This window comes from Haemaphysalis longicornis, unplaced genomic scaffold, assembly GCF_048455015.1.
Source record: "Haemaphysalis longicornis isolate Haplotype H1 unplaced genomic scaffold, Haemaphysalis longicornis Haplotype H1 scaffold_2, whole genome shotgun sequence".
Lineage (NCBI taxonomy): Eukaryota > Metazoa > Arthropoda > Arachnida > Ixodida > Ixodidae > Haemaphysalis > Haemaphysalis longicornis.
In genome coordinates, this window is record NW_027526295.1 from 265,165,721 (window position 1) to 265,178,577 (window position 12,857).

General features: G+C 49.3%; 2 protein-coding genes across 2 annotated transcripts in view; both read left to right on the forward strand.

Annotated features, from left to right (window-relative positions):
- The first annotated feature begins 3,517 nt into the window (after nt 1-3,517).
- LOC144170631 (uncharacterized) lies at nt 3,518-6,015 on the forward strand. Its single transcript, XM_077700548.1, has one exon. It carries the CDS (start codon nt 3,732-3,734, stop codon nt 5,397-5,399), a length of 1,668 nt encoding a protein of 555 aa, XP_077556674.1. The 5' UTR covers nt 3,518-3,731; the 3' UTR covers nt 5,400-6,015.
- Nucleotides 6,016-10,242: 4,227 nt separating this feature from the next.
- The window catches only part of LOC144170633 (single-pass membrane and coiled-coil domain-containing protein 4 homolog), a 59,995-nt gene continuing 57,380 nt past the window's right edge, over nt 10,243-12,857 (forward strand). The window contains exons 1-2 of the mRNA XM_077700551.1: nt 10,243-10,519; nt 10,634-10,819. Coding sequence (XP_077556677.1) covers nt 10,771-10,819 — 49 coding nt within the window. The 5' untranslated portion in view covers nt 10,243-10,519; nt 10,634-10,770. The remainder of the gene's footprint in view (nt 10,520-10,633; nt 10,820-12,857) is intronic.

A 12,857-nucleotide genomic window follows, 5' to 3' on the forward strand; every position in this document is an offset into this window, starting at 1 on the left:
GTAATCTTGTGCCTCCCAATTCTGTAGATGCATGAGGATTTCTTTGTTTCCATCATTTTTTTCCAGTTAGTTGTCTTTGATTCCCATAATTTTGTTTGTTCAAAATACAATTAAAGCACTAGCCTCTGGCAACTCACTCAGCTCCATTCTAGCCATGAAAGGTTTTTTTTTAATGCAACGGCTCTAGCACTAAAAACGCAGTTATCAGTGTGTAACTGCACTTTAGCATTCAAGCGACATGACCAAACAGATCTGTATGTCCCACTCACGGAGCAAGAATATTGTATTCTTGCTCCGTGGTCCCACTACAGTAAAGGGTGGCTTACATCACGGGTCACCATTGCACAAACCGTATTCTATGACGCCACAGAGAAATCCGTGCAAAGTGGATGGGGAGTCGCCACTGCTTCATGTTATCTTGAATATATCGACAGCGTTCTCCCCAGAAATTATCGAGAGATGGCCATATTGAGAACGTGGCGGGGTGGGGATTTAAGAATTTCAAATTTTCATCACAAAAATTGAACACCTCTGTTGAAATACCGAATATTGTGGTGCAGCAGCGCGGTAAAAAAATAAGAAAGCGGCATCGACTCAAAGATTTGCTTGCAATGTGAGACTTCAAAGCCACTTGGTCAGACTCCTTTTCATGTAGCCAGGTGGAGGGAGGTGTGGCCCGCTGCCACTGGCGCTGCTTTCGCACAGTGGCCGTTCCAAGATCCTCAGGCCCACATTTCAGATGGGGGGTCAGTGGGAGTGGTGGGCGGCCTACCAAAGGCAGTGGGCAGTGAAGCAGAGGAGTGGGAGGAATTTCTACAGCCGCCCACTGGGGGGAGAACCCTGTATATCGATTATTTGAAGCTTGTGATAAAACTGTTATCACTGTTATTGGGACAAAGCAGTCTTTTTAAAGAACCAAACCTGTACTTTGTCTTCATGATTCCTTCAAGTGTTCTTATTTCGCTTCCAGGTTTCATACGCTTTGTCCACACTTTTCACAGAAAGATGCAATAACACTTTTGCCACCCATTCTTGATCATCCATGTTTCTAAGCCGTTCTTCAAATCGTATTTTGCTCCGCATTTCTCTACGACTTAAAATAGGCCCCATTTCATGTCTCCCTGCACTGCTTCATTTGTTGTTTTACTATGAGCTGTTAACACCAATTGACCTAGCTACCATACCCTACGAGAGAAAACATTTTATTAAAAGAGATAACAGAAATGCTAGAATGTCAACATCGACATGCTACTCGGTGGTTTACAAAAGAGAGAAAAGGCCCTGCGGACAATCGGGCGGAAGAAGAGAGACGAGAAAATGAGATAGGAAAGAAAAGGTTCCAACATTCACTTTTTGAAGGTAGCTCGATTATTAAGCAGTAAGTAGATCATGGTGTAATTCTAAATCATGGCAGTAACGTCAATGTCTTCCAGATTAACAAACAATTAACTCCACTAGTGTTTTACATTGAGGCGGTTGGGAAGGCCATGTACCAAGAAGTACTTTTAAGAACAGTGGTCCCGGGTTGAGGCACTCAATTCTCTGCACAAGGCAGCACGCTAGCAGCAGGTGTTCCGCAGTTTCCAGCGGCCCTCACTTACTTCAGTAAGCATTCGTGGTCTCGTCAGGTCAAGAGAGGAATTATGAGCAATGCATTGAGACATAGCCGGTGGTGTAACGACTCTAGCGTGAAAGTAGCTCTGACATCGTTATCCTGAGCTCGGGGTATATATAAAGCAAGAAGGCATCATGGAGTCCCCGAGACGGTCCCGTTCCGATACGAGTGCCTTCGTCATAGCTAAGGCACGGCCGCTCGATGCTAGTTTCCATCGAGCGGCCGTGGCTAAGGCACGGCCGCTCGATGGACTAAGGCATCACACTGACCACTGCACGTTCAGCGCTGCACATGCTGGTACGGAGACAACTTCAAATGAATATACCTACCCGAACCCAATAGCCTATAGCCACTTCCACCCAGAAATGTTCTCGGATAAGTGCAAACACTGCATCTGCGCATGCAGTGCAGACCTCGTGCACATTATGTGGAAATGCCAAAAGAAACCACGGAACAAGACCCCCCTGCCCTCCATAAATATCAAACATCTAGCTAGATAGAGCACTGGGAAATCCTGCTGTGCAGCTCCGATCCCTTAACGTAGCTGCGCCTCGTCCAGTAGGCCAAAGAAGCCACCAGGAACCAAGAACTCCTGGCTCACTAATGCGGCAGAGAGAGCCCAAGCTCTTTACTTCTGGGCGAATAATGTTCTTCATATCTCTCTCTCTCTCCCTCGAAGAAAATTTCCTGCACATTATGCATTTGTAGGCCCTTGCAAGCAGGTTCATCCACCTATAGTTTCCCAGAACTCTAGGAAGCCATTGCAATGTTAACGGCCGGGGGACCAGTATTGTTGGCGACATGGTGCAACTGGATGAAAGGCATGTTTGTAAATGCTGGAGCGGGCGTTTCGCTGCAGGCCTAGCCTGGAAGGCTGCCTTCAGTGGCTGGGGGAGAATGTAATGGGTAGCTTCCTTGTTGGTGTGAAGCTAAGTTACGAATAATGCTGCCCATTTCGGGCGCTATGAGAATGCACGGACAGTGGACTTGAACCATCTTGTGCCTCCCAATTCTGTAGATGAATGAGGATTTATTTCTTTCCATCATTTTTTTCCAGTTACTTGTATTTGATTCCCCAATTTTCTTTGTTCAAAATACAACTTCGTTCCATTTGAAAGCACTAGCCTCTGGCAATCCACTCAGCTCCATTATAGCCCACTTTTATTTGCTGCCACGAGCAGTTTTGGGCAGTAGTCCTTTGTCTGCCTAAAGCTGTTCCCACCATAAGCATATGAGAAAATTATATATGGAGCTACTTTGGAGCAGTTCAAAAATGACAAATAAATGAGGTTTTAATATTATGGGAGAACTGCCCTCAGCTGCGGATGAACCGTCTGTGAAAATGTGGTTTGTAGTGCAGAACAGCCATTTGCAACATGGTCGCCGACGGCGGCGAAGCACTGCGAGATAACAGCAAGTAGCGCACACCGCCATGCGTTCGCTGATCACGCGATCACTTTCTGAGATGCAGCAGATATGCGCCGTGACGAAAAGATGCAGTTCGTGCTGCGCCCAAATTTTGCATTGGGGAGTGCATTTTTTCATTTCATTCTGAAATACTGTTCGCGCATTTTCGGAAATGCCTAGCCCTATTTACCGTGCCGTCGGATGGTCGCTCTCGAAATATTTGAAAACATGCGCAACATGGTTTTTGAGCAGCGCGCGCTACCCGGAGGGAAGTCAGTTGGCCCCGCACCCGACTCGACATGGCTCGGAACGGATAGCAAAACCAGTGACCGGGCAAAAAAAAGCTATAAACTGTTAAATCCCTCGGCACTAACCAGCCTGCCCCGCATAAAAAAGAGTACAAATTCTTACTTTCTTTTGCTTTGTTTTACCTTAGTTAACCTATTTTACTGGTTAGGCCGACGTTGGCCACTGTCTTCTGGCAGTGCAAGATGGTGCAAGCTGTAAAAGAAGGTGCACCACCATGCGGTCATGTCAGTGCACTATTTTTGACTGCTATAGAAGACGGAAAGCCATGGTGTGTTTAGGCTCGTCGCACGTGCGTTCCAATGGTTAATTGTGAGCATTGCCGCTTCACTTGCGGCGTGTAAAAGTCTACAGCAAGGCGTATCTCGTTCTTTAGCACTGTTTCTGTGCGCTCGTCGTAGTCATGGCACATGTGGCGAGGGGAACGACAGAGCTCAACGACGTCAAGTGCGTGATCCGAGCGTTGCTTCTTGTCAACAATGGTCCCACCGCGTACCTGTCTTTGCTCAGGGATTACCGTGCCCAAGTGGGTCAGGCTATACCATACCGCAAGTTCGATTTTTCTGATTGCCTTAGCTTCCTCGAGAGCCTTACGGACACTGTTGACGTGAGTCGCAGCGGGAACGATGTGTTTCTCAGTGCTAAGGTGGAAGATAATGTGCGCCACGTGCAGACGCTCGTTAAGGCGCAGAAAGTGCGCGAACATTTCCCCCTCAAGACTTCGCCCAAGCCAGCAACGCCCGTGCGGCGTAGCGCCCCACAACTGCCAGAATTTGTGGAAAACAATCTCCTCCAGCTGATCGGAGAAGGAGGTGTGCAGGCGCACCTGCTGTGTGACGTCTACAGTCGCCGCTTTGGAGTGTCGCTGGACGTGGAGCGCTACGGCTTCGCCTCTCTGGAAGACTGTCTGGAGAGTCTGCGCAGCCAAGCAGCCGCTGAAGCTGGCCTGCGAGAAGGCGTCGTTGCAGTGCTGGAGCACTACCCCGAGGGAGTGTTCATGTCGCGCTTTGCCGAGGTGTACGCGCGGCAGCATGGCCGTGCTCCGGCTCTGGCGACTATTCGTTTGGTGCGCCGTTGGCCAGAACTGTTCCGCGTGGAGCGGCCGCATGAATCCGGAGACCTGGTCCTCTTGCCAGCCACGGAAACTCCCCGCCGCCGGATCTCTGTGCCGCCGTCCGCAGCGCTGCCGACCGAGTCGTCCGTGCGGCTCACCCACGTGCGCAGCCCCGCCGAAGTGGCCGTGCAGGCGAACAAGAGCGACGCGCTGGACGCCCTCACGGTGGCCATGAGCCGCTTCTACGGGCCAGCACCAAGCGGACCTTTTCACCCGACCACGGGGCGCTTCTGTGCGGTCTTCTGCACCTATTGGTGGCGGCGCGCGCGCGTTGCCGAAGACTGTTTGCCGGGGGACGATTTGGTGCAGGTGGACTTGCTAGACGTGGGCGGCCGCCAGACGGTCAACCTGCGGCATGTGCGGCCGCTGCTGCCGCGCTTCGCCGAGCTGCCCGTGCAGTGCGTGCGAGCCGCTCTCGCCCTCCCGCCGGGAGCAGTCGCCTGGAAGAAGCTGGCCGGAGAACGGCTGCGCGAGCTGACTGCGGATCGCACACTCACGTGCCGCGTTGTCGACGGGGAGGCGACCCCGGCCTGCATACACCTGGAAGACGAGCAGGGTCAGTCCCTGGCCGAGCTTCTTGCCTCTGAGGGACTGTGCGAGTCGGTCGTGCGGCGTGTGGAGCTTTCCACTGGCACCAGTTTCGACATAGTGCGCTTGGGCACACGGTGGTACATCCTCTCAGAGGACCTGTCACGGCTGCTTGGCTGGCCGGGCGATCTGGCCGTGCAGGAGCTCGAGCGTCGCGGAATTCTTTTTGAGATGCTACACCTCCAGCGTGAGCGCGATTGGCAGGCCTGGCAGGCTGTGGTGCTGCTCGTTGGTGAAGGCGTGGACACCGTGCGTCTCTTTCCGGCTGACAATGTTGTAGATGCACTTAATGTGCTCTGTTACCCTAGAAAAGATTTGACCACCGAAGTCCGACTCAGGCTTTCAAAGCTTAGTGTTGATAAGCCCTAACAATGCACTGACTGTTTGCGTGTCCTCAAGCACTTGTTTGTGATGTCCATTGTTTCTGTCATGAAACACAGTTGCAGTAGTTCTCATGAGCAGAACCAGGGTGAACAAGGTTTTGGCAATCTCAGCTTAGTCTGAATTCCTGCACAAGAGTAAAAGCTAGAAAGCCAAAACCAGTCTTTCTTAATTACACTTGTATAGTTAAGTTTAATGCTTGGTTATGTATCAAGTTGAACAACATCAATAATAAAAGCTATCTGTATAATGAAAAAATAATAAGCTCTATAACATTTGTCGAGAGTTGAAGTGCAATATTTTCTGGTCTTTCTATCTTCTTTGACCCTATCTCTCAGGTACCTCACTTAGACAAACAAGCTTAGGCAAACTTTTGAGAAGACTAACCGACTACTTGGTTGAAAACGTATTCTATTCATTTTATTCGGGCTCAAAGTTGTGGAAATCGGATGCATCTTTCATTTTTCTTCTTCCCATGTACCAAACGTGCTCATTACTTCTCTAAGGCCAACCAAGTACAGTGGTGAAACCGGCAAAAGGATAATTTGTGGCACATCTTGTTGCAAAAGTAAAAGGAAATAAAGTAATTTTCATAGCGAGCCAATACACTGACTGATGCAGGCTGTTTGTACCTTTTACTGTGTTCACTCCAATGCAAATACGCATGGATACTGGTATTAATGGGCACCGCACACACTTGCATGCAACACTCACACACACAAAAATGGCTCGGATTTAACACTTGTAAACGTAGTTGAGTGAAAGCTCAACTAGGGCGAAAGCAAAGACCAGAGTGTTTTGTGAAAGTTTGCTTTTGCTTGGGATTTCTCGTCCTGCCAGCTAGCTATTTCTACTGGAGGATTGGATTCATCCTTCACTTGCTTTGAAGGCCACACACAGACTGCCTAGCCGGCGGCGCATCAATGCCGGGACTCGGGAACCAAGCGCTCGCAAAGCAGCAATTTTGTGTGTGTGCATTGTGAGTTTCTCTCAAGTTTTGTTCCTGTAAACTCCGTCACCGCGGTGTTTTTGTATATCATTCGTTACACACTAGCCAAGTCGGATAGTTGTTTTCTTGCACTGAACCGCACGCAAAGATGGCCCAGCTGCTGCTGGGTGGTAAAATGCAGGTGATTGACCCGTTTCACTCTCGCCTAGTCATGTGGGTGTAGCAGCGTAGAAGGTCGGAGCAAGCGCAGCAATGGACCTTTTTCCAGTAGCGCTTTGCGCATGCTCTACTCTAGCTCCCAGCGACCGATCCGCCATTCTTGGGGGGCAAAATGTAAACAAGATGCCATATTGGATTAGCCAGTTGCGAACGCTGAGCCAGCTAAGTGCTGCTACGTTTTCTGAGCCCTGAAAGGGGATGACAGGTGGGCACTACGTCTGCCATCCAAAAATGTCTGTGCCACCAAAACCATGTCTGGCACCTAGCACCTCAGTTGTGCAGGGCAGGCGGAAAAAAAGGGAGGCATTCTTCTATAATCCCTCGTGTGGTTCGGGTGGCCACCGCAAGAGGGTTACGCTACTGGAAAAAGGTCCATTAGAAAGGCGCTACTTGCACCCTGGCAGCTAAAGGTCATTGTGATGTGATGAATGACCTTGAAAGATGTAGCTAAAGGTCATTGTGTCGTGATGTGATGAATGACCTTGAAAGATGTAGCGTAGTAGAACTTTCGCTCTAAAAGGCACGCCTTTTACCAAATACAAAGTATTTTCATTTTTTTTTACAAAGCCATACGGTGGTGCCAAAACACTTGCCATTATTGCCATTGTAGCCTTCAGTAATGCAAGGAATTGGGCATGGAGCTAAATACCAATTGTCATGATAGTCATCTCTGCCATGGAAGCAGTACTGCGCAATGCTTGAAGGTGCCAGGTTTACCACTGAGCAAGCTAGCACCACATGGTCTGCTTTTACTGTATTTCTCTTGTAGCTGCAAAAAGGATACATCAGCTTTTAGACAGCCATCAGTAGTTTATTATGGGGAGCACTTCTGTCTTGGCATCGCCACTACATTTGTGTGCGCACCATCAATGTAAGGCGAGTACTGGCCTTCGCAAATCCTACTGATGCTTCCTTGCAGTACGTCTGTGCTTGCCGAGGTGCAGCCTTTCCAGGTGGCCAGGCTTTTTGTATTTCTTTGTATTTGGCATTGTAAGATGAACAAATTTTGATGGGTCCCTGAAAAGAGGTGCAATGAGTCAGCAGAAAGAATCCTCAAAAACTTCGAAACAAGTTTCCGAAATCCTGTACAATGGGCTTTGCAACAGCTATCTAGGTGCTAATGCAATGTGGCCCCTCAAGTATCTTTTTGACATTCTGAAATGTGACCAGCAACTGTACAACTGGCATGTCAAAGAGAAAGTTATTTAGTTTAAAGTTTTTTGTCAAAAAAAGGAAAAGGAAAACTGGCCAGTACCTCATGTGATGACTGAAAACAATCTCACTTTTGTACCATACTTGGCCCTTTTCGATTTCTTGTGCCCTCTACCTGGAACATCTTGTGTATACACACACACACACATATATGCTATAAAGACCTAAAATTTTGCTCCTGTTTTAGACGGGTACAATTTGGACTATTCATGCAATCCACATAAACTTTGTCACAATGTTATCCGCCTGTTTTGGTCCACACACATGTACTGCGAAATCCGTCCACAACAGCTCAATTCTGCCCCGACCACCCACAGCTGTGGCGCAGTGGTCAAGGCATGCTGCTAAACACGAGCTAGGTCGCAAGCACACCCCCAGTAGAGCATACATCTTGGATTGGTGCCACATTTTCACGTGGCCAAATTTTGGCACAGGTGGCCTAGGTTAACTTTCCACAGTAGCATTTCTAATGGGCCAAATCTAGCTTCAGTGTGCTTCACCTCAGCCACACCCTTGCTCGATGTCACGAAATCAGGAATGAAGTGCGGCAGGAGCAGAAATGAGTCCACCTTACTCAAGCCGCTGCCGTTGTCCGTGTCAGGCCTGCAGACAACAAACCACTACTGCGCGAGACTGATGCTACTTGCACAGTCTACTTGTACTACTTGCTACTTGCACTTGCAGAGTTCCGTTGCGCACAGCTGCCACAGTGCTCGAGGAAAAAAAAAACTTGGCCCAATGCAAGAAGGACAGCACAACTGCAAAAGGATAGTGGGCTGAAGCTACGTGGGAACGCTGTGCCTGACCAGAGTGGTTTCATGAAGACTGCATGTTGCGTGCAGCAAGGATAGGCCATTGCATGCAGCAGAACTGATGATGCGCACATTGCCGAGCAGACTGGCCTGCACTGTGCATACTTATCGAAGATCAATAGGGAGGACTACCTGCAACCAGTACAGCCTCGAGCAGCGACCCATCACGATACTTTGCGATTCACCACTGACATTATGCTAAGGCCAGACATGGGTAGGGTGCCCATGGCTAACTTCGTAGCTCCAAAAGAGAATCGTTGGGTTTCATTTGGTGGTGGATGTGCAAAGTGTTTCAGAGGCAGGGTAATGTGTAGTGTCTTTCTGGAATCAACAGCTTCACATATCCACCACTGCCAAAAGGCAAACAGGAGCAGGGTATCCAGTAACAATTTTGTTTACGCGTGCAAGATCGTTGCTGTGTAGAGGTGGATGGTTTGGCGTCCAGGGAAAACCAACATGCCAGTCGACATTCGTGGTAGTATCTTAGTCACCGAGTCAGAATGGTGACAACTATGCAATGAATGTTTACATTGCGCACTGAATGACGAGTAGGACTACTTGCCTCGAGGCCATGTAAAAAAGTGCTGATGGTTTGACTGCTCCAAACATAAAGTAGGCTGATAGTTTTAAAATACTATGTACATCAGGTTCAGGGAAAAAAAATGGAGGTTGGCATACCACAATGGATGCCATCCCGCCTGCAAAAGTCCAGCGCAGCTGTTGTAAACCACTGCACATGCCGATGGGGGAGGGTTGAAATGGGTAGCATTTCGGCTGGCATACCCGCAAATTTCCATGCCTCCCCATAGAGAAGGCGTGGGGATGGCAGACTAGCAAATATTTCTAGGGACCATACACACACACAGCTTCGGTCGCTGGCTTGGCTCAGCTGCAAGCTTCGTTCGGACAGTCAGCGTTGTTACAATATATATCTGCGTGAGGGCGACGTGCTAACCACTCGGCGTATTTAAAAACACAGGGCCAAAGAACTTGGTTCATCGGAAGCAATTTTACTGTCCACAGAAGAGCGCAACCGCGGATGGTTGTCGCGCTACTTGTGGCCATGTTGGAAACGCAAGGGGCCTAACGTACGCAGGCTATTTTGCTGAAATAGCGTCTGCTAAACAAAGAAGCGGCTTAACGTACGGCGCATGCACAGGGCGAACGATGCAAAATATAGCGCTCACTAACTGTTCGCGTAGTACGTTATTCTAAAAACTCTGGATTACTACCGTTCACGAGATATGGGTGCAGCTTGTCAGAACACGGGCGCATGCTGCTCGAGTGCGGCGCTGGTTTGTTCTGTGCTTTCCCGTTCATCGCCACTGATAAAGCGATCCGAACCGGCACGTTTTGTGCACAGGTTCTGCATCGGTTTAAAATGTTTTAGATGCAAAACATCTCTTAGCCAACCCTCCGTCGTCCCTCGGCGTCCGGCGTCCGCACCTCTCCTCCTCGTACCCCTCTCCACGCCAGCTGTGATAACGCAACGCCACCTAGAGCAAGGCCGGGTTTCTGGTGGGCCTACGTCACCACTTGTCGGAGGTAGTGGGCTGACGCTTCCCGCCGAACGACCTTGAGCAGCCGTGGAGTTTGACCGCGGCACGTCCGGACATGCCCTGTTCGCGTCGGTGGCTGGCAGAGACACCGATCGTCTTTCCTCATTTCAGGACGCGTTCGAGCCAAATTTTCCAGCGAAAATTCAGTGTGCTGTGTGTACTGTGCTGTAGTGTGTGTTTCGTGATGTGAAGTGCACCGGGAAAATGCCCGGCAAATGTTGTGTGCCCCGCTGCAATGGGAACTACGATTCCGGTCCAAGAGTGCACGTGTTTGCATTCCCCAAAGATGAGCTAGCGCGACAGCGATGGATACGAGCCATACTGAAAGATAACTTATCCGTATCGAAACACTCCAAGGTAAGCACATTTTGCCTTTGCGGCTTATTTCACTTGTAGTGAGCGTTATAATGTTGCATTAATTAATTTGTAGTAGAGGTAACTCGTATTTACGTAGCGTACATACTGTTTCAGGTATGCGAGCGCCATTTCAAGCCGGACGACATTCTCTGTGAAGGCAGTCATGTGGACAAAGTTACTGGACGCACAGTTGCAGCGCCACTTTCCGGAGTACGACTGTACCCAGACGCAGTGCCGACGATTTTCCCGTCATGCCCGAGCTACATGAGCAAACAAGAAACGAGACGAGAGGACCCAGAGGCAAAACGAACACGGTTAGATGCTGCGTCCTTGCAAAAAGCGCTCGCTCAGTCCGTTCTTACTGCCCGCAATGAGGAGGAAGCGGACAAGATTCATTGCGTACAGGATTTAATTGTGTGTGTCAGTAGCATGCACTCCAAATTCTGGCATGCTATCGAAACCAACGGGAACCTAATTTTGCTGCACATAACTGACGAAGCGCCCAGCATCAAGTACTCTGTTGTCGTAAAGCAAGACCTTACGATTACACTACACGTTGCAAAGACAGCGGTCAGGCGACTGGGGTGCAACCTGCTTGTCCCAGCGGTGGCAAACAGCAAACGGGTGGTGCTAGAGTTTCTTGATGGCGTCGAGCAGTATGACAGTGGCCTGAACGCCTCCTCTGAAGATTCAGACAATGATGCCCGGGCAACGATAATTTCTCTTCTGGAAAAATTATCACAACAAGAAGAAAAAGCGCCAGGGATGAAGCTACTGATTGAACAAGTAAACCTACACTTCGTGAAAAAGGAACGAAGGCGCTATTCAGTAGACTTCATGGTGTTTTGCTGCCTGCTGTTTACTGTTTCGGCCCATGCATACAGATTCCTGCGTAGCCATGGAAGCCTCATCCTACCCCACCCACGGACAATTCGTTCCGTCTGCTCATCGTTTGGAATGAGTCCCCAAAATGAGTAGCAGGATGCATCGTTCCTTAGCTACATTGCTAAAAGAATTGGCGACTTAAGCTAAGATCAACGTCACGTCACCTTAATGGTCGATGAGATTCATATCAAGCCATTCTTTGATTACAAAGGCGGAAACATTTCCGGCGTTGCAGCGAACTCCGGACAAGCAGCGAACAGCGCGTTCGTCTTCATGGTGCACATCGTTCCCGTCCACAAGCCAAACGCCGCGTTTCTGCACAAGTTGTTGAGAGAAGTAATCTGTGGGCTGGAAAAAATTGGCTTCAAGGTGATCTGCGTTGTGACAGAGAATAACGCAATTAACAGAAAAGCGATGCTCCCATTTAAACCCACCGTTGTCCCGGCCATTCCAACGTCCTCTCCAAAGTCCCCCACAAATGATTTTGTGTTTCCACATCCATGCGACGCGCAAAGGCCACTGTTTTTTGTGATAGACCCTGTCCACATACTCAAATGTGTGCGCAATAACTGGCTGAAAACCAGCGACCAATGCTTCTGGTTTCCGGCGTTCAAACCGGATGAGACAGGGCAGCGGCAAATGCTATACGCATATTTCAAAACAATTAAAGCCGCTTATGAATTGGAATGTGACCAGCTGCTGCGATACGGGTACACTGTGTCCAGGAAAGCTGTGTCCCCATCGGACATTGAAAAACAAAATGTCCAGCTTGCTCTGCAAGTGTTCACCGAGTCTGGGCCAAACGCACTTCGCGCAATCGGGGCAAAGCACCAGCTGAAACACTACAAGGAGACAGCGAACTTCATGGAAACCATTGTCAAATGGTAGAAAATTGTCAACGTGAAAACGCCCTTCAAAGGAGCTCGCTTTCGTGACGACTTCAAAAAGCCCGTGTTTCCTTCGGAAAGGGACCCCAAGCTGTCGTTTCTGTACGACTTCCTTGACTGGCTGGAGTACTGGAAAGAGAAACAGGCCGACACTTGCACGCTGACAAAGGAGACACATGGTGCTCTACACCAGACCACCCAAGCTCTGATAGAGATCTGCAGATACTGCTTTGATGAGCTGCACATGTCGTTCGTCCTGCTCGGCAAATTCCAAACGGACTTCCTAGAAGATCGCTTTGGAAGGTACAGGCGGCTGGCTGGCTTTCAATATCACGTATCCATAAGGCAGCTGTACGAAGGGGAAACCAAGCTGCGGCTTCAAAACACACTGCCCCAAATATGGACGTCATCCGAAAGGACTGGAAGTGAAGCCGACGAAGATCAACATGGGAAGACTTTCATAAATGAGCAGACGTACCGCGGCCAAGCTGCAATGTCGTTGTCACCGTGCAAGCGCTGTCGAAACTCACAGACATCGTCCCTGTCCTGGCTTATGTCGCCGGGTA